This window comes from Podarcis filfolensis, assembly GCF_964270895.1.
Source record: "Podarcis filfolensis genome assembly, chromosome: 8".
Lineage (NCBI taxonomy): Eukaryota > Metazoa > Chordata > Lepidosauria > Squamata > Lacertidae > Podarcis > Podarcis filfolensis.
In genome coordinates, this window is record NC_139611.1 from 8,090,812 (window position 1) to 8,111,261 (window position 20,450).

Here is a 20,450-nt window from a genome sequence, read left to right on the forward strand (position 1 = left end):
TAGCAAGCTAATGCTTTTAAGTAGTGCTACTCACAGGATAAACAATTTGCTAGACTAGGTCCATAAATTAATTTCATGGGTCCGTCACATTAATGACACTGTCTCTTTACGCATTTTTTCAAACATTACAGGTTAAATGCAAATGCAAAGCACTTAAAGGCACCTCAAATCACAAGTATTTTAAACCAAAGTCGTCAAATTTTAAAAAAGGTTTCAGAGTAAGTGTTTTCTATGAGTGGAGGACATGGCCAGTTGGTAGAGCATGAGACTTTTAAGCTCAGGGTTTGAGTCCCATGTTGGGCAAAAGATTCCTGCATTGCAGCAGGTTGGACTAGATGACCCTTGTGGTCCCTTCCAACTCTACAATTCTATGTAAACACAACTTATATACGAAACTTTATCCATAACAGATTACTAATAGCTTTACATATACACATGGAATGTCAACAGATCTTTAGGCTGATTTTAGGTTGAGTTGCCTCTCTGAGGGGTGTATTCACTCTCAAGCTCAATTGACCTAGCTCCGATTCAGGTAAATTACCTGTTGCATCTTCTTGTATTCCCCAACCCTTGCATAGGCCATGAAGAGGTGGGAATGATACTCTTCACTGCTGGGAACTTTCTTCACAGCTGCCTCGTAGAGTTTTGTGACCAGCTCCGCTAAATGAGACATTTTAAGAAACAGGTTGTGTGTTTGGTTAGGACCTATAGACTTCTCCCAAACCCAAAGTGATTGTACAGAGTACAGAACTCAAAACAGCCTTCACAAAGTTGTGTTGTTGTTTTTTTAATAAGGCTTCAGATTTGTTGGGACCTCTGTGGCCAAGCATTTGCGATTTTTCCAGACTTGCATGTACAAAGCATTCTGCATGCCTTTTGTCACAGAATGTGTGTTGAGTACCTTTATACTTTCCCTAGCACTGGTGTCAGCACTTTGCTCCCATGGGAAGCTGCTGGGGCCCCAATATCTGCCTTGGGCCCCCTCTTACAACACAAAAACCACTGACCCAGCACTCTAAGCTGCTTGGTTTAGCTGCACTCCAATTTCTCCTGGAGTGACACGACGTCTGAAGCATTGTAAAAGTATTAAAATGGCAGCAAGACCCAGCAATCTGGTGCTGTGTCTACTGTTAGGTGAGCTTGCCAGGGCTCCACCATCAAAGCTGGACCCTGTCCCATCACTCCTATTTTCTACAACCCAGAATTAAATACTATGGGAAACATTATGTCTAGAGAACTACGCAGCTTAACTGGCTACCTCACCACCGCTCCCCATCAATTAGTTGTAAGAAGGACACTGGCAACAGCATTCTCTGAAATAGGAAGGAAAACCAAAGAACTCACGCCGATGCATTTCCCGGTATAGGATAGTCAGAGCTTGTAACGAATTATCGTCCGTGGGTTCAAGAGCAGCTACTTCTTGTGCTAAAGTGAATGCTTCATCTTGCTTCCCGGTTCTTTGCAGGCCGATTGCTTTCAAAACCTGCACATGGATCAAAGAAGCAACTTTTAAAGGGTTTCCCAGCAGCGATATAAAGAAAGCACTAGGGGGGGGGGAATACAGCTGCACAGTGAATGGGGCAGAATTGTTTTGGCAGGTGGTAACAATGGAGCACGTACCAAAGGAAGGAGCTGCAGCCCACGGGCAGAGCACATGCTCTGAATTCAAGTGGCCTGAGATTCAACCTCTGATGTCTCCAGGTGGGCTTGGGAAAAGCCTGGTGGAAGCGCTGAACTGCTGCTGCCAGTCAGTGTAAGATAATATTGAGCTAGATGAACCAATGGTCTTATTATATATAATGCAACTTCTTATGTTCTCTTCTGCACCTCCTGCCAACCTTAGTTCAGGGATGAAGAGCCCGTGACCCTCCAAATGTTGTTGGGGCTCCAACTCCCATCGCACCCAACCAGTATGGCCAACAGTCAAGTAGATGGGAGGTGTGTTCCAGCAACCTCTGGAGGACCACAGGTTCCCCACCCCAGCCTTAGTTCACTGGACATCTGGTTAACTTAATAGAAGACTTAGAAATCTAAGTGAGTTCAGACTTTGAGACACATCACTAGCCAACTCTGTAATAAAAAGTTGGGGTCACAACATACCTACCGTTGCAGATCTCATAGAAAGAGCACACTGAGCAAGCCTCATGTTAATAAGCTGCCCAAGGGCAGCTGGGTAGGAAGGGGATACCGCATTTAACAAGGGGCACTTAAAACTTGCTCAGCTGTGTCCCTGGAATTCCCTTCTGAAAGTTTAGAAGGTGGAGACTTTGATGTTTTCCCTTCCGGAGAATTAAAACCATCTTATTCTTCCAGGTGTTTGGAGGGGCATCAGTTGGCAGATAGTGCCCAATACCTAGCAGCCCCCCCCCCAGCCATGTTGTCCATAGTACAGCCACTACTGCCAGCCAATTCTAATACGCAGTCCACCAGGCATGCCTGCCCCAGACTTCTCTATATTGTAGGGGTGGGAAAACCTTCTTGGCCCAGTGGGTCAGAGCCTTATCATTCTCCACCCCCACAGACCACAGATTACCCACCTGTCAAAATTCCCTTGTGCAGCACTTCCAAGCTGGCTGTCAGTCACTCGAGAACCACAGCGCTAGGGGCTTTGTCAACCCTATGCTTGCTACTTCCCCAGTGCTGCACATACGGCTGGCAAAGCTGCTTTCTGCAGAGATTGGCTGCATGATCAAGTTCCCCAAGGGGAACTTGGCCAGGCCACCAATCCAGCCATTTCCACACATGCCCCATATCAGACACCAAGTGTGTGGGGGAAACACTGGGACCTGTTCTGTGCCAGATGTCACCTGCAAGCCAGAGGTTTCTCACCCCTCTTGTCTTATACCTACCATGTGACAGTATTTAAGTATGTTTGACTTGGTCAACTGACCAACCCTAATTGCCTTGTTTTGCTGAGCCACGTCAATGTAGATAGAAGCAAAAGTTGAAAAAGCATTAACTTTTGCTCTGTTGCTATTCAACAGCTTGACTAACGTGGCAGCAAAGTTGACCTCATTGTTGTGAGTTTGTGGAACAGAAAGGCTAGAGTAACACGGGTTAAGCTGAAAAAGAAGAAGTACAGTGGTACCTCGGGTTAAGAACTTACTTCATTCTGGAGGTCCGTTCTTAACCTGAAACTGTTCTTAACCTGAGGTACCACTTTAGCTAATGGGGCCTCCCGCTGCTGCCGCCGCACAATTTCTGTTCTCATCCTGAAGCAAAGTTCTTAACCCGAGGTACTATTTCTGGGTTAGCGGAGTCTGTAACCTGAAGCGTCTGTAACCTGAGGTACCACTGTAGTTGTGCACTGGTGGTGGTCAAAGCACAGTCATGCTCCCACCCCCATGTGTCCCATGATAGCTAAGGGTAAACATGGCAGAAAACATCCCTCTTTTCCAGAACAGCCCAGGGATCAGAACCTCCTTTCAGTCTATGTGTCACATTCCCACATGGGCAACCTTCCAGGAGCCACGTGCCAGATTTAAAAGTGGGTGGGGCCAGATCAAAAGTGGGTGGAGCAGTGGATTTGACTCTTACTTCTGCATCGTTCACACTACATTCCAGCCATGCAGAAGTCAAAGCTTTCTACAGACAACCAAAAGGCATTATCATAGTTCAAGGACATATTCCAGTCAGGCAAAAGAACCTGAGGAAGGCACAGAGCAGTGCCAATGAGGGATATGGCCCTGGGAGAGTCTCATGTGTGAGACAGAGAGGTCTAGAGGACTGTCTTCAATTCTCAGGGCTTCAAGTTCCCCACCCTATACTAGCAATGCAACAGCTAAAGAGAAGAGCCTTGCCTTGTTTATTTAAGACTGAATACACTGACTTTTTAGCATGTTAAAACAAACAAACCCTGAGCTTACCTTAGCACAGTGAAGGTCTTTGTGTTTCTTCAGCAACTTGTCTGCCTGCTGGATTGCCATTTTATTATTGCCATTGTCAAGGTAATCTAATGTAAGAAAGGGGAAAACCACAAACATTATTCTTAGTGATAATTTTTTTTTGTAAACCACTTTTTTTACAATCAAGCAGTGTATAAATTTTATGAGCTAAATAAAATACATAAATACTGCAGACTGATTTTCTGAGGGGGGAGTCTTCACGTTTAGGTTAGTTTAGAGGAAAACAAGAAAAAGAAAGATGAGTAAAGAGTAATATGACAGAGGTATTTAAGATTATAACTGCAGAAAAGGGAACGGATAACTTATCTGCCCCCACCCCCTTACTTTCTTGCATGACACTAGATGTCAGAATCTACCCAATCAATTCCAAAGCTGATGAAAAAAGCACCCAAGTTAGCTCTTTACACAACATAAAAATTAACTTGTGAAAGCTATTATAGCAGTGTATGGCAACAACCACCAGCTTATGTTGGGTTTTTAAAATAAAGGAATAGAAAAATTATGGGAATATAATTCTTTGAATGATTAATAGTGATGGCAAGCCTCTATGGTCAATGGCAATATTTCTCTGACTTCTGGATGCAGGGGGTGGTGGGGAGAAGAGGGAACAGCAGTTACTGACGTTTCCCATGTCATCTTCCTGATCATTATAAAGTCACAATGCTGAACTGAATCAACCTTAATCTGTCCCAGCAAGGCATTCTCATGAAGAACCTTACAGAAGCTTTTTAAAGGGTTATTACACAGAGGGGTGTTAGCCTTACTGCCATTTCTTATGTATACATCAAATGGGATTTGCCACCTTTATTTGGTTCATCATCACAACTACTCAGTAGCAGGCTATAACTGCAACTTTCAGAGCTGGGATGGACAGGGACTTGCCCAGGTCTATGGCTGAGGAGAACTCAACTCCTCCCTATCCACTGACTATATATAGGGGCTGGGTACAAAAAAATAGCCCTCAATAGAAGTTCATAAATGAGTACTTCAGGAGTGACCCAAAGAGGAGCAAAACAAGATGGTAACAAGCAAATAATTAAGAGCAGTTTTGCTAGCATTCAGGAGGAGCATGATTGAAATACTGCTCCATTTCTAAAAGCAGGGAAAGCATTGACCTAAGGCAATTTTTCTCCACAAACATACATGCGGGTAAACAGAAACGGGAGAAGGCGATGGACACCCAACAGGAAAAAGACTAGTCTGGAGGGTCCACAGAAGGAGCATAGCAGCCTCCTGCACCCCTTTGTATCTTGCCTGAAAGAACAGGGGAGCATGCGGCTCAGGTTGCAAATACTATATTGTTTTCTGGTTCTTACTCTTAGCTCCAAGCCCACATAGAGAGCATGAGCACTATGCAGAAACATTAAAATAGGCACTGTGACGTGGTGGTAGCGCTGGCTTAAAGTTGTGGTGCTCGGCATCGGTTTACCCGAGATTACACAATGTGGACATCTCTGAATGACTGAAGCCCCAGTGTATTTTTAATAACACAAACTTTATGGAGCAATTGGAAAAGTGGCAGTTCACAAGAAATATAAATGGATGCATAAAGAGTATGATTAGACAACCTCACCAGGTTTCTCTACAACGTTGCCAACACTCTCTGTTCTAACAGAATTAGCTCAGCTACCAGAATGGCAAATTGTTGAGAACAGAGTATTAGACTTCATCCGAAGGGTGGAGGACCTTGGGGAATACAATACTACAACTTCATTAAGCTTCTGTACAACATATAAGCAATTAAGATAAAAGGCAAACAGCAAATGTAAAAGATGCTTAACTGTCATCAAATAAGCTGACTGTTGCTGAAAAGTGAAAAAAATAAGAACATGTCCAAACATTTACATTAGTTTTCCCCAGAGACAATTGCCTTTGCAATCTTTGCAACTATGTTCACATGTCCAATTCATAGTCGGAGGGCAACATCTTATTCTAACCAACAGCATTTACATATCACTATATGTTTGATTACAAACTGGCTGTTTCATGTAGCTAAGACATGCAAATCTTTACACAATGGAAGCAGAATTTGATTCAAGGTACTCCTGGTTGTACATAACTAAAAACTATGGTCCAACTTTCAAAGATCTATAAATAAAAACTGTAAACAAACTTGAGCTCATCCAGTTGAAATTAATGGGACTTACTGTACTTGTGACTTAAAATATACAGTCTATCCAGGCTACCCAGTCCACAGTAACCCTAGTGTCATCAGGATATTACACTGGTTGTCACTGGGCTCCTGGGCTCAATTCAGGACGCTGGTTCTAACCTACAAAGCCTTGCACACCTTGAGACCCTAGGACTTGAAGAAAGCTTACATGGGGCTTGAAGTCATCTACAAAGAGACATTCTGAAAGTGCTTCCTCTTGTTAAAATTTTGAGGGTGGCAGCAAGAGATGGATCCTTATAGATGGTGCCTTCCATCCCACCTGTGGAATGCTGTCTCCAAAGAGCTTGCTACTCATTTCTTCTGCGCAAGGTAAAAACTTTTCTTCCTGTTTTTTTTTTTTTTAAACAGGTGGGTTTTTAGTATTTTATAGTTAACGTGTTTTTCCTCAGCCAGTAGCTAGGTAACATTTTTACTGCAGCTGCCACATCTCTGAATGGGGCTGTTCTGTGTTCTGCCCAGACTTGTGTTCAAAGGGGTTTTCTTGGTGGGTGTCTGTGAGATTTAATTTATGCAATAAAAAACCCTGTATTGTGATATTCTATGTTTTGTTTATCTCTAAGCTGCCTTAAGGAACTCGGATAAGAGACACAAATTCTATTACAGTGGTACCTCGGTTTAAGTACTTAATTCGTTCCGGAGGTGCGTTCTTAACCTGAAACTGTTCTTAACCTGAAGCACCACTTTAGCTAATGGGGCCTCCTGCTGCTGCTGCGCTGCTGGAGCACAATTTCTGTTCTCATCCTGAAGCAAAGTTCTTAACCCGAGGTACTATTTCTGGGTTAGCAGAGTCTGTAACCTGAAGTGTCTGTAACCTGAAGTGTCTGTAACCCGAAGTACCACTGTATTACAGAGCAAGTATGGAGTAGTGGTTAGGGTGTTCGATCAAGAAGTAGGAGACCAGCATTCAAATTCCCACTCAGACATTAAGCTTACTTGGCCCATTCATTGCCTCTTAGCCTAGCCTACCTAACAAGCAGCATGAGAAACTCAGGTATATAAGCTAGGCTCCAAATGGCACAGCTGTCACCACAACTGGAATGTCTATTTGCCAGGGGTTGGACTAGATGACAGCCAGAGTCCCTTCCAACACTACGATTCTATGATTCTATGATCTCAACTACATTGCTTGACTGTAGCTTGCTCTTACAACAATTGCCAGCAAGGGGTCCATGATTTGTGCGGCAGTGTAGAAGATCAAGACACATGTCTTTTGCTGCACATAGGTCACCTGTCTCAATGCAGATGTCAGTCGCCAACCTGGTGCTCAGAAACCTCCACGCAGTCGCAATCAGACCAGCACCAGTAACAAAATGCACCTAGCACCTGGCAAATTTTGAATACTGCTCACAGGGTTGCTGTAAGGGTACAGTGGGGAGCAGAACCATGTATATTGCCTTGAGCTCCTTGGAGGAAAGGTGAGATTTAAATGTAATAACAAATAAATTAAATACTTATCAGTGCTTCTAATAAGCCCAGTAGGTCTTTATAAGGTCCAAATACAATGCAGATTGTTGCTTGTCAAAATATATACTTTTGTACGTGACTTGTTTGTTTTAAGGACTATTACCAGAAACTACTTAAGGAAAATCTAGATACTAAAAATATGTCATTTAAGAAATAAAAAACTACCTCTCCTTCTTAGTTTTCAAACCTAGTTTTCAAACTTAATTTCCCATCATAACTGATCAAGGCTCCAACACAAAAACACATCCTATACTGAGGCACAATTTCATGCATATGCACACACTCAAAAGAACTGAACACACAGAACTTCAGTCCACATCTTTGAAACAGATTTGCATAAGCTAAAGTGGAAGGAATTTCTCTTTTGAAAGGCAGAGGTAGCTCTTCAATTTTAAAACCAAGCAGAATTAGGTTCAGACCTGATACTAATAGAACCTTTTGGCTACACACCATTCCATTGAATTCATTCAAAGTGCAGAAATGTCATGGACATTTGTGTCTCTATAGGTAAAGGTAAAGGTACCCCTGCCCGTACGGGCCAGTCGTGTCCGACTCTAGCGTTGTGCGCCCATCTCACTTAAGAGGCCGGGGGCCAGCGCTGTCCGGAGACACTTCCAGGTCACGTGGCCAGTGTGACGATGCTGCTCTGGCGAGCCAGCACCAGCGCAGCACACGGAAACGCCGTTTACCTTCCCGCTATAAAGTGGTACCTATTTATCTACTTGCACTTAGAGGTGCTTTCGAACTGCTAGGTGGGCAGGAGCTGGGACCGAAGACGGGAGCTCACCCCGCCGCGGGGATTCGAACCGCCGACCATGTGATCGGCAAGCCCTAGGCACTGAGGTTTTACCCACAACGCCACCGGCGTCCCTCTATAGTCACATCTTAAACCATGAAGTTTGCACCGGTTCTGCCCCAAAGCAGTTTTTCTAAAGACTCTTGACTAGCATTTCATATTGGCAAGTTAAGAACTGCTTCTTCTTTGCCTTAACTTTCTTCAGTGCTAAACATTTAAAAAACTCTCAAACCAAGTACAGTACAGCATTTTATCTTCCTTTTCCAGCATTTGCCAAGTACCATGTACAACAAAGCAACCTGAGCTCCTAGCCAATATTCCTAAGACAGGTTGAAAAGGAACCGCACCCAACACATGTTTTAAAATTATTATTCATTTCATTTTTATACTGTTGTATATTAAGAAAACTATCTCAAAGCAGTTTACAACCTACATTAAAACACCAAATAAAACAATCCAGAATAAAACATTACTGAAGGAAGTCAAATATAAAGTATACATTCAAAGCAACATAATTAACAGGAAACTAAAATATTATCCTGAAGCATTTACAAAGGAGGTCAGCTTTTGACAAGCAGAATGCATATTTAACTCAGCAGAGTTAACAAAAAAATTGGAATACAGTATTACGAAGTAGCTTCCTTAAGCAGTAGGATCCTACCCAGACAACCAACTTTTTAAGTTTACAATGGGGGAGTAGGGGGCGACCAAATTAATGTGGTCACTGCCTAACGAAAGTTAAGGTTCTCCATACACTGTTAGAAACTTGGGTATATAAACTAGGCGCCAAATGGCACTGTGAATCTAGGTTGCAGTCGCCGTAGCAGAATGCCTATTCACCAGGGAGTTGGACTAAATGACCCTTGGAATCCCTTCCAACGCTACAGTTCTACGATATGAACTGCATTGCTTGACTTTATCTTGCTCTTACAACTATTCATTTGTCTCAGTGCAAGGAGGAGGAACACACACTGGAAATGGAAATGGTATTAACAATGGACTAAGACTAATGTGGAGATTTCTGGCGCCTGACTAATTTCCAACTGTTCTCCACCTGCCTTACTGAGAGATGCAGATAATGTAAAAGTTCCATTCAGCATAAGTGAAAATGTGTAAAAAGTAGCAATAGATTTCATAAGGAATATAACATATGTATATCCTGCAGCAAGAAAGTAATTGCAGGCGACTCCCAATTTACGCGGGGGTTACGTTCCAAGGCACGTTTAAGTTAAATTGTGTATATTCGAAACACCATTGGGAAAAGCCTGCAAACATCCCGCTCTGCCCCCTTTTGCGACGTTTTCAGGTCACGTCTGGGTTCGGCGCAATAAGTGTGGTCATGCACATCTCAGACGCACCTAAAAAGGTCACTGCCTGTTAAAGCTGGATCAAGTTTTAGACACAACAAAAGAGAGGCTTGCATTTGAAGTGCTGCTTAAATATGACGTGGAGTTATCCTGATCAAGAAATTGTTCTTGCGGATTTGTAATCCAGACATATCAAACCTTTAATGGATTGTAGCAGGGCCTGGTGAGGGTTGGACAGTGACGCCCTTTTTCAGATTGTTTATCACTACTACATCAAAGGCAATACAGAGGGGGCTTGGAAGTGTCATCTGGTCCAATACAGTGGTACCTCGGGTTACATACGCTTCAGGTTACAGACTCCGCTAACCCAGAAATATTACCTCGGGTTAAGAACTTTGCTTCAGGATGAGAACAGAAATCGTGCTCCAGCGGCGCGGCAGCAGCAGGAGGCCCCATCAGCTAAAGTGGTGCTTCAGGTTAAGAACAGTTTCAGGTTAAGAACGGACCTCCGGAACGGATTAAGTACTTAACCCGAGGTACCACTGTACTCTAAAGGAGGCTCGCGTAAAAAAAGCTCAACAACTTTGACCTGAACCCCCAAAAAGGGGGTGAATCGCTGTCTCTTGGGAGTTGGCCACCCCTGCTCTAAAGTTTTACAAAGCAAAAAGAGAGCTGCTACACCCATACAGTACTACTCAATGAGATTAAAGATGCCAGCTTCACACACCCCTCTAAATTAACAGCAACAACAAAGCCATTGCTACCACCACCACCAAGCCACATTAAGTAAGCCACACAAGCAGGCAAGACTTTACAATTCATATCTCCCTCCTCTGGTTTAAGGAGGATATGAAGTTTGTGGCAACTGGTCGCATGAACGTCATGCAATCCTCGCCCCCTGCTCAGTCCAGCCTAGCAAATCTACTGTTAGGAAAAAACAGGTCCATAAGCTCCTGCTTCTCCATCTTGGCTCCATGAGTTCTATAATAAGGATTCGTGCAGTGCTGAAACCCCCTTGCTCACCCACAGCACCACCTGTCTTTTTAAAAGCATAAATGTATGAAGCCCCAGACTATCTGCTAATGATATATACTGTATTAAGAAATGGTTTTAGACCATAGCCTGCGACGCCACTGAGTCCAGAATAGGGAGTCCCAAACCCACCATCTCCTCCTGGAGAAGGGAATGGCCAGGATATGATGAACTTCTGACCACGTGTGTAAGACCCCCAAAATCTCCCTTTTCTCCCTCACAGGGTTTGTAATGAACTTGGCAGCTCCTTCCGCTACAATCCACCGGGACAAATATGGGGAGGGGGGGTTCTGCTCAGCCTCTCCCCCCCCCCGCTTGCAAATGCCACACTAAAAATGAACACGAGGCACCCACCCGCCAAATCCCACCACAATGACAAACATGGAGGTGCCTGCTTGAGCCCACAATACCACACAGAAGCCCAAACATGGGGGTGCCTGACGAACGCGCCCCCGAAATGCCACAATAGAGGTGAACACGAGGGGACGGCGTTCCTTCCCACCCCCCAATACCACAACAACGATGGACATTGGGGGGGGCCCTGCTTAACCTTCCCCCCCCCGCCCCGTACCACAATAAGAACCATTTTTAGGGGGAGGCACCCGCCTGTTTAGGCGCTTTTCCTCCCGGCCCCCCCACCTCAAACTAGGGGCTCTGAGGGGAGAAGGTGAAAAAGGCGGGAAGGGTCAAGTATGGGGAGGGGGGCGCTGGTTCGGGATGAGGGGGCGGCGAAGGGTAGGAACGTCTTTTGGCGGGGGGGGGCGGCCTCGGCTGAGGGAGAAAGGGCACGCGCGGCCCCGCGCTTAGGACGGGGCCGCGCGCGCGCTAGGGAAAGGGGAGGGGAGGGAGAAGAGGGGGGAGGGGAACCCCCCCCCCCACGCCCGCGGCGTCGGTACCGTAAATGGGCCGGAGGCGCCGGTCGTTGGGGTCCTGCACATGGCCCCGCGCCGCCGCCATGATGAGAGCGCAGAACCGCAGCGCGCAGCCGCCGCCGCCACAGCCACAGCCAGCCAGCCGGCCCGGCCTGGGCGGGCCCGTGTGGGGGAAAGGGGCCGGGCTGAGGCTGAGGCGAGGCGCTCCGAGGGGGCCAAGACCGGCGAGGAGGCGGCGCTTAGCGGGCGTCCTCGCTCCCCCGCCGGCCTCCCTCGTGGGCCTTGAGGCGCTGCCGCCTCAGCCTGTGAGGCGGGTAAGCGAGCTCCCCTCAGCGAGCCGCGTCATTGGCATGGTGGTTGCCTTGAAGGGCCTCGTTTAGGGGCAACTCTCCTCACAACGACCCTGTGAGGTGGGCTGTATTGAGGGGGGAGGATCCGCCTGGCGCCTCGCAAGCAGCCGGGCGAGGTAGGCAGGGCCGGGTTTAGGTTGATGAGGCCCTAAGCTACTGAAGGTAATGGGGCCCTTCATTATGTCCAGCTGTCCTTTGTCAACACAAATGGTTGCTGTTTTGTGTGTGTTGAATATATGCTATATTCAAAACAAAATTTTTTTTTCCCTTCCAGTAGCACCTTAAAGACCAACTAAGTTAGTTCTTGGTATGAGCTTTCGTGTGCATGCACACTTCTTCAGATACACTGAAACATGCTATATGGTAATTTATGGACCTAATAGTTATCGAAAGCCATTTGCACATAACAAAATATGTATTTTATCAACGTAATTGTTGAACTGAAATACAATTAAGAAGTATATTAATACTGAAATAATTATTAAGCTCTAACTTAAAATGATTTTCTTATTCATAACAAACTTAATAATGCAAACACATTGGCATTTGGCAATAACTTTCTATAGGAAAGCACACCTTGGTTTTGGAACACTTTGGTTTTGGAACAGACTTCCAGAACGGATTAAGTTTGAGAACCAAGTTACCACTGTACTGTATATAGAAATGAGCAAACCAGTGATATTTTAGGGAGCAGGCTAGCAGGCGGGGCCCATTACTTACATCAAAGGAGCCTACACAACACAAAACACTGTTGCTGTATGTAGGTTTTATTTTGTTTTTTATCTTACATTTTGGAAATGTACATCCAGTTTTTTCCCCTTTAATTTTTTTTGGCTTGTTTAGCTTATACGTAAATCCGGCACAGGAGGTAGGCCTCTCAGGGAGCTGAGAGTGGTTTTGAACCCAGGTGTGAGGCAGGCAAAGAGAAGGCAGCAGCAGCCCCCCTTAGCCTTCCCTGCCATCCCTTGACGAAGGAACAGCTCACCAGGCGCGGTTGTTGCGGCAATGGCAGAAAGTTATTTGGTGCTGTTGACCCAGGCGGCGAGCATTCTGTGTTGGTTTCCGTGTTAGAAACTTGAGATAGGAAAGCTAGGAGCTAAATGGCACCTTAAACCTAGGCTATGGGCGCTGCAATGGAGTGCCTAGGCACACTTTTCTTTTGTAACAAGAATACAAAGCTGAAAATGAATGAAATGCAGCTGAAACCTTATGTTCACTTTTCACATGGTCTAGTCCTCCTCTGAAGACTGCAAAAAACCAAAGCTGTGCTTCCCCTCCCCGCCCCCCACAATACAGTGGTACCTCGGGTTACATACGCTTCAGGTTGCATACGCTTCAGGTTACAGACTCCACTAACCCAGAAATAGGACCTCGGGTTAAGAACTTTGCTTCAGGATGAGAACAGAAATTGTGCAGCAGTCGCAGCAGGAGGCCTCATTAGATAAAGTGGTGCTTCGGGTTAAGAACAGTTTCAGGTTAAGAATGCACCTCCAGAACAAATTAAGTACGTAACCAGAGGTACCACTGTATTCTTAAGAGGGTCCCTTCTCCAATCTTCAGAGAGTAGCTGGAAGTAGGGAGGCAAAATAAAGGTCCTCCTTTCCTTCCACTCTGCAGTTTTAATCTGAAATCTTAGGCCCAGCACTGCGCCCAGAGCTCAGAAACTAATGAAATTCCTTATCACAAAACGATTGCCTAGAACAATGGGAGTTTCAAATGCTGGTTGGTTTATCTATCAGATTCTACTCACCAACCTCCTTCAGCTGGGAAACCCAAGGGGATGTGTGTATCCCCCCCACACTTTTATCCTTACAACAGCCCTGTGAATTGTCAGGGTCACCTATGGGGCTTTGTGGCTAAACAAACGCCTGGAGGAGTTGTCCCTCATTCACAGCTATTAAAGGAGGATAATCATACCCTACTGTTCTGGGATTCTTCAGGGTGGTTGTGAGGATTGTTAAGATAGTGGTGGTCAGGGGTGCCAACTTGAATAAAATATTGGGGGAGGGGGCAGGTAATCAATCACAAGATGCGGTTAACACCATTTGAATGGCAATGCCCATCAACTGGAGGGGGGCAGTCCCTTCAAATATTTTATGGAGGTTCCTTTGCCCCTGGGAGTTGGCTCCTATAATAATAATAATAATAATAATAATAATTTATTATTTATACCCCGCCCATCTGGCTGGGCTTCCCCAGCCACTCTGGGCAGCTTCCAGAAAAATATTAATATACTGTAATATATCAAACATTAAAAGCTTCCCTAAACAGGGCTGCCTTCAGATGTCTTCTAAAAGTCTGGTAGTTGTTGTTCTCTTTGACATCTGGTGGGAGGGCGTTCCACAGGGATGGCGCCACCACTTCTATGGTGGTGATAACTGTTTCAAGCCATGTTTTCCTTTCTTGGCCTTTCAGTCAGATTTTCTTCCCGCCAATGATCTCAGGGTAGCATATGTAGACCCTTACAATGGCACTGTGATGTAAGAGTGTAGCTTAAAAAACGAGGAGGTGGTTGTCAACCTCCCACTATGTTTCAAGATGTGTTTCATGTTCCTGTGCACCCCATTACCTGATTGGTTTGCTGCACTTGCAGCTTCTCCCCAAACTCTATTCAATGAAGCTGCTGTCTGCGCATGCACAATTATCTGTGCATGTGTTACAGCTGTCTCAAATGTACACACTTCAGCTTAACCCCAGCATATGAGTTTGAATCGAATGGAATCTGGTTGGACAGTAAACTCATCAATCAGCAGTATTTCTCAAGAAACTACATGAAACATGTGGGTTGTGGCTAGCATCAAACACCAGGTTATGGCTTCAGACACCAGTGGTGTTTCTCAAAGACAACAGAAGTATAGTGTCCCGATCAATGGAAATAATAGTCCTGCTCTATACCACCACCTGCTCTATACCAGGCAGGTCAGACCCTGCCTGGAGTTCTCTGTCCAGTTCTGGGCACCTCAATTTAAGAAGGATATTGACAAGCTGGAACATGTGCAGAGGAGAGCAACCAATATGATCAAGGGTCTGCAGACCATATGAGGAATGGTTGAGGGCATTGGGTATGCTTAATCTGGAAAAGAGGAGACTGAGAGGAGGTGTGATAGCCATCTTCAAATATTTTACAGGCTATCACATGGAAGATGAAGCAAGCAACATACCGTATTTTTCGCCCTATAGGACGCACCGTCCCATAAGGCGCACCTAGTTTTTTGGGGGGAAAATAGAGGGGAAATAATTATTTTCCCCCCAGGCGCGGGGCTGGGGCGGGGGAGGCCCGAGCTTCCCCCGACCCCAGCCCCCAAACAGGCAGCTCTCTGCAAGCCGTGGGAGCCCAGCACTGGCTCCCGCTGCTTGCTGAGAGGTCCACGAAGCCTGGACGCGCTGATCTCAGCGCGCGCAGGCTGCGGCATGCAGGCAACTCTCCGCAAGCAGCGGGAGCGCTCCCCCGTTGCTTGTGGAGAGGTCCGCGAAGCCTGGACGCGCTGATCTCAGCGCGTGCAGGCTTCGGCATGCAGGCAACTCTCCGCAAGCAGCGAGAGCGCTCCCGCTGCTTGCAGAGAGGTCCGCAAAGCCTGGAGAGCGAGAGGGGTCGGTGCGCACCGACCCCTCTCGCTCTCCAGGCTTCAGCGAAAGCCTGCATTCGCCCCACAGGACGCACACACATTTCCCCTTCATTTTTGGACGAAATTATAGGGCGAAAAATACGGTAAGTACTGTAATAACTTTCTGGCCATAAGAGCTGTTTGACTGGAACAGACTTCCACGAGAGATGCTGAACTTTCCTTCCTTGGAGGTTTTTAAGCAGAGGTTGGGTAGCCATCTCTCTCGGATGCTTTAGTTGAGATTCCTGCATTGCAGGGGGTTGGAATAGACCCTCGGGGTCCCTTCCAGTTCTATGATTCTATGGTGGGAACGCAGTAGAGCCTCAGTAAATGGTACTGCATGCACACCCTTAAGTATTGTGGGGGGCTGGCCCGGGGTGCTTTGTGTCTGAGCTGGGATTTCTAAGGGGCTGTTTAACCCCTCCTCTTACACCACTGGATCTTGGGTCTCAGTTTGCATCTTGCACAGAATTAAAACTGAGGGTGCATTGTTAGCACCTGTGGTTTACTGCTGGATACAGTCCTACTACCATGTGGCGCTTAATCAGCAGCAGTTGGGTATTAAATTACAGCTGAAATTTCCTGCTGTAGCTTATTGCTTTTTTCCTTCAGCTTGAGTCAAAGGGAAATCCCTAATGGTTATTTATTAAATTAAAAGCATTTCTAAAACCAAGGCGGTTTAGAGGAAAACAATAAAGCACCAACATACGTGTCAGCTGGAAGCGGGCGTCAATGGTCTGGGAGCACCTGAGCAAAGAGAAACATTTTTAGCAGGCAATGGAAACATGCCCCTGTTAGTAGTTGCTATATTGCTGGGGCGAGTTAGTTTCACAATGTGGGCACATATTGCCTCTGATATGGACCTCGGCCATTGACAGCTTTCTGTGAATTTGTCAAATCCCAAATTAAAGCCATCCAGGCTTTAATTGGTCACTAATTCTATAGTGCAACTATGTGCTGAGCAAATGAATGCTTCATTTTGTCTGTGCTAGTCCTTCCACCATTTAGTTCTTCCACCTCTGGTTTTTGTATTATGCAAGAGGGTAGGAAGCCTCTTCCCCCATGCCGTCTTTCCATTTTCTTCACATTGTGTATGTCATTTCATTGATAACCAAAAATAGAAGTGAAAGATTCTGATCACCTTCTTGAAGCTATGTTGGCAGAAGAGGGGAACACAAGAGCCTTGCACTTGCTGCAGCTCATTCCTGTGGCAATGCAATGAGGACAACCAAACTAGCATTTATTTAGTTAGTTAGTTAGTTAGTTAGTTAGTTAGTTAGTTAGTAAAAAAACCCTTCACATGAAGATCATGTAGTAGTTTACAAAATAAAAAAGAACACTAAATAAAGGATTATATGGCAGAAATGGGTAGCTTGGTCCCAAACTGTTTTGCACTTAATAGGTTGAAACAGCACTTTAAATTATGCTAGCATTTTCTCATACCAGGGATCTTCCAAAAAGGAGAGGGTATGAGAAAACCCAGATTGGGAAGGCAGTGATTCGGGAAACATTAAATAGCAGGATGGATGAGTTCAAGTGCCAGTTGCTTTGACCTTATCCTGTATGCTATTCCTCTAAGGCCCTTCAGAACATCTGCACATCCACCAAAAAGGCATGGAAGGTGAGTGGCCTGTCTGGTGTTGGATCTCCCACCGGTGGTTTTTGTAATGCGGGTGGGTGATTGAACAGGGAATGAGAAGCTCTTGGCGGCAGCTCTTCGTTACTTCTCTGCTCTGCCATAAAGAATTCAGTGGTAAAAGTTAAAGTCTGAAATTGAGCTGTCAGAAGGGAAATTAAATTCAGACATCCCCTCCCCATCATAAAGTCCTAAGGTGCAACAAATCCAGCAATGTCCAAAAAATTGCATGCACCAAATGATTGTATCTTAGGGATGAGCAACCCGCGTCCCTTCCAGCGCTGTTGAACTTCAACTCCCATCAGCCCCAGCCACCAGGGATGATGGAAACGTAAGTCCAGCAGCATCAGAATAGACACAGGTTCCTCACTCACACTGTAGAAAGCAAAGCCAATCCTGTTTCACAGTGATAGCAACGTGGGTGGATATAGGGACAGAGCGCTTTCTCTAGGATGTGAGCAGAAAGAGATGCCTTAGCTCCACCTCATGGACACTCAGCGGCAGGAACGCCCGGCCTGTGGAGGAGGCAACGGAGAGACGCAATCATGTATGCAAATATGCACGCCCTACAGCATTGTGGGAGAAACAGCCAGGGTGCAGACTGGGGGTTACAGGGCACCCCAAAACACTAGACTGTCCAATGGGGCCCTGGTAGCACAGCTGCTTTACAGGATTGAGCTTACTGGGACTGCAGAATGGAGGTCGCTGTGTCCGTAACAGCAGAGAGAATGAGGGCCAGGAAGCGCGCTTGCCATTTCAATTCATACTTACCTGGCAGGGGAGATACCATGATCACAAAGGTGGTTTTCCCAGGGTGAGGCTCATCCATTGCACTTCGGGTGTGCTGACCCCTGCGATTTCCCCAAATGCGGGAAACTCGACTGCATAATTTGTGGTAGTGGGGGACTGCGTTCGCGCTTTCCCCTGGACTCGGTGGTTCAAAAACAGAAAATAATTGTACTTGTTACTGTTAGCTTCATAGTTTCCATTTCTGGTACAGTTACCAGAACTGGTATAGTTCTTGTTTTAGCTTTCTATCTCATTCTTTAAGCTTTGCTTTCTATGGAATTCAAGTTGTAAAATAATAAAGTACAATATCAGCAATAAAAATGCTATTAAAATGTATACAGTACCTAGCACAGTCCATTACAATTTGTAGAAGGAATGTTCACCTGACGCCTTTGTTACATATCTTTGGGTGCCAGGCAAAAAACATTCCTTTTGCCCCAGGCCTTGGGCTAATTAAACAATCTATGGCCTTTTAAACTGTGGGAGGGTATTGCTTTGAAATAGAGGAAAACAATAGAATGGGAAAAACCAGACATCTGTTCAAGAAAATTGGAGATATGAAAGGAACATTTCGTACAAAGATTACCAAAGGACAAAAGTGGTAAGGACCGAACAGAAGCAGAAGACATCAAGAAGAGGTGACAAGAATACACAGAGGAATTATACCAGTAAGAGATGGATGTATCGTACACCCCAGGAAGGTTGGTTGCTGACCTTGAGCCAGACATCCTGGAGAGTGAAGTCAAACAGGCCTTAGAAAGCAATGACATTCTAGCTGAACTATTTAAAATTTTAAAGGATAATGCTGTTAAAGTGCTACACTCAATATGCCAGCAAGTTTGGAAAACTCAGCAGTGGCCAGAGGATTGGAGAAGATCAGTCTACATCCCAATCCCAAAGAAGGGCAGTGCCAAAGAATGCTCCAACTACCACACAATTGCACTCATTTCACATGCTATCAAGGTTATGCTTAAAATTCTACAAGGCAGGCTTAAGCAGTATGTGGACCGAGAAGTCCCAGAAGTGCAAGCTGCATTTCGAAGTGGCAGAGGAACCAGAGACCATGTGTTGGATTATGGAGAAAGCTAGAAAGTTCCAGAAAAGCATCTACTTCTGCTTCATTGACTATGCAAAAGCCTTTGACTGTGTCAACCACAGCAAACTATGGCAAGTTCTTAAAGAAATGGGAGTGCCTGATCACCTCATCTGTCTCCTGAGAAATCTCTATGTGGGACAAGAAGCTACAGTTAGAACTGGATATGGAACAACTGATAGGTTAAAAATTGGGAAAGGAGAATGACAAGGCTGTATATTGTCTCCCTGCTTGTTTAACTTATATGCAGAATTCATCATGCGAAAGGCTGGGCTGGATGAATCCCAAGCCAGAATTAAGATTGCCGGAAGAAATATCAACAACCTCAGATATGCAGATGACACAACCTTGATGGCAGAAAGTGAGGAGGAATTAAAGAACCTTTTAATGAGGGTGAAAGAGGAGAGTGCAAAATATGGTCTGAAGCTCAACATCAAAAAAACGAAGATCATGGCCACTGGTCCCATCACCTCCTGGCAAATAGAAGTGGAAGAAATGGAGGCAATGAGAGGTTTTACTTTCTTGGGATCGATGATCGCTGCAGATGGTGACATCAGTCACGAAATTAAAAGATGCCTGCTTCTTGGGAGAAAAGCAATGACAAACCTAGACAGCATCTTAAAAAGCAGAGACATCACCTTACTGACAAAGGTCCGTATAGTTAAAACTATGGTTTTCCCAGTAGTGATGTATGGAAGTGAGAGCTGGACCATAAAGAAGGCTGATTGCAGAAGAATGGATGCTTTTGAATTATGGTGCTAGAGGAGACTCTTGAGAGTCCCATGGACTGCAAGAAGATCAAACCTCTCCATTCTTAAGGAAATCAGCCCTGAGTGCTCACTGGAAGGACAGATCCTGAAGCTAATGCTCCAATACTTTGGCCACCTCATGAGAAGAGAAGACTCCCTGGAAAAGACCCTGATGTTGGGAAAGATGGAGGGCACAAGGAGAAGGGGACGAGATGGTTGGACAGTGTTCGTGAAGCTACCAGCATGAGTTTGACCAAACTGTGGGAGGCAGTGGAAGACAGGAGTGCCTGGCGTGCTCTGGTCCATGGGGTCACAGAGAGTCAGACATGACTAAATGACTAAACAACAACCAGAACAACAACGTTATGCATTGTATTAAGAGAGGGGTATTACCTCTGGTGGGGTACGCATCATGCTCCTTTTGGGGTAGTTTGTCCATTCTGAACTCAGCTCTCACCAGTAGAAGCTGTCAGCATGCTAGTGGTGCAGCAATAAATCTAGCACATTTGCAAAGCCAAGCAGGGTCCGGTATGGTTTCCAATTGGAGGGGAAACTGCCTTTTGAGATTTCTGCATTACGGGGGTTGGACTAGATGACCCTCGGGGTCCCTTCCAGGCCAGCTCTCTAATTCTGACTCTATGACAGCATCCACACCCCCCGGAAACGGCTTCAACTGGCC

The 20,450-nt window shown here is 45.5% G+C and overlaps 1 protein-coding gene and 1 long non-coding RNA gene across 5 annotated transcripts in view; both read right to left on the reverse strand.

The window, feature by feature from the left end:
* The window catches only part of NAA25 (N-alpha-acetyltransferase 25, NatB auxiliary subunit), a 35,912-nt gene extending 23,996 nt beyond the window's left edge, over nucleotides 1-11,916 (reverse strand). The window contains exons 1-4 of one of the 4 annotated variants that reach the window (XM_083629336.1): nucleotides 11,574-11,916; nucleotides 3,867-3,952; nucleotides 1,345-1,483; nucleotides 542-660 (exon numbers count right to left, since the gene is read on the reverse strand). In XM_083629336.1, coding sequence (XP_083485462.1) covers nucleotides 542-660; nucleotides 1,345-1,483; nucleotides 3,867-3,952; nucleotides 11,574-11,634 — 405 coding nt within the window. In that variant the 5' untranslated portion in view covers nucleotides 11,635-11,916. Of the gene's footprint in view, nucleotides 1-541; nucleotides 661-1,344; nucleotides 1,484-3,866; nucleotides 3,953-6,226; nucleotides 6,250-11,283; nucleotides 11,483-11,573 lie in introns of those variants that run through there. The other 3 variants (XM_083629337.1, XM_083629339.1, XM_083629338.1) reach the window with 3 other exon arrangements.
* A 4,917-nt stretch (nucleotides 11,917-16,833) lies between these two features.
* On the reverse strand, nucleotides 16,834-20,412 carry LOC310769942. Its single transcript, XR_014551874.1, has 3 exons — nucleotides 20,165-20,412; nucleotides 17,912-18,069; nucleotides 16,834-17,237 (listed from the first exon to the last, which is right to left on the reverse strand). It is a non-coding gene; the product is annotated as an uncharacterized lncRNA (long non-coding RNA).
* Nucleotides 20,413-20,450: the final 38 nt, after the last annotated feature.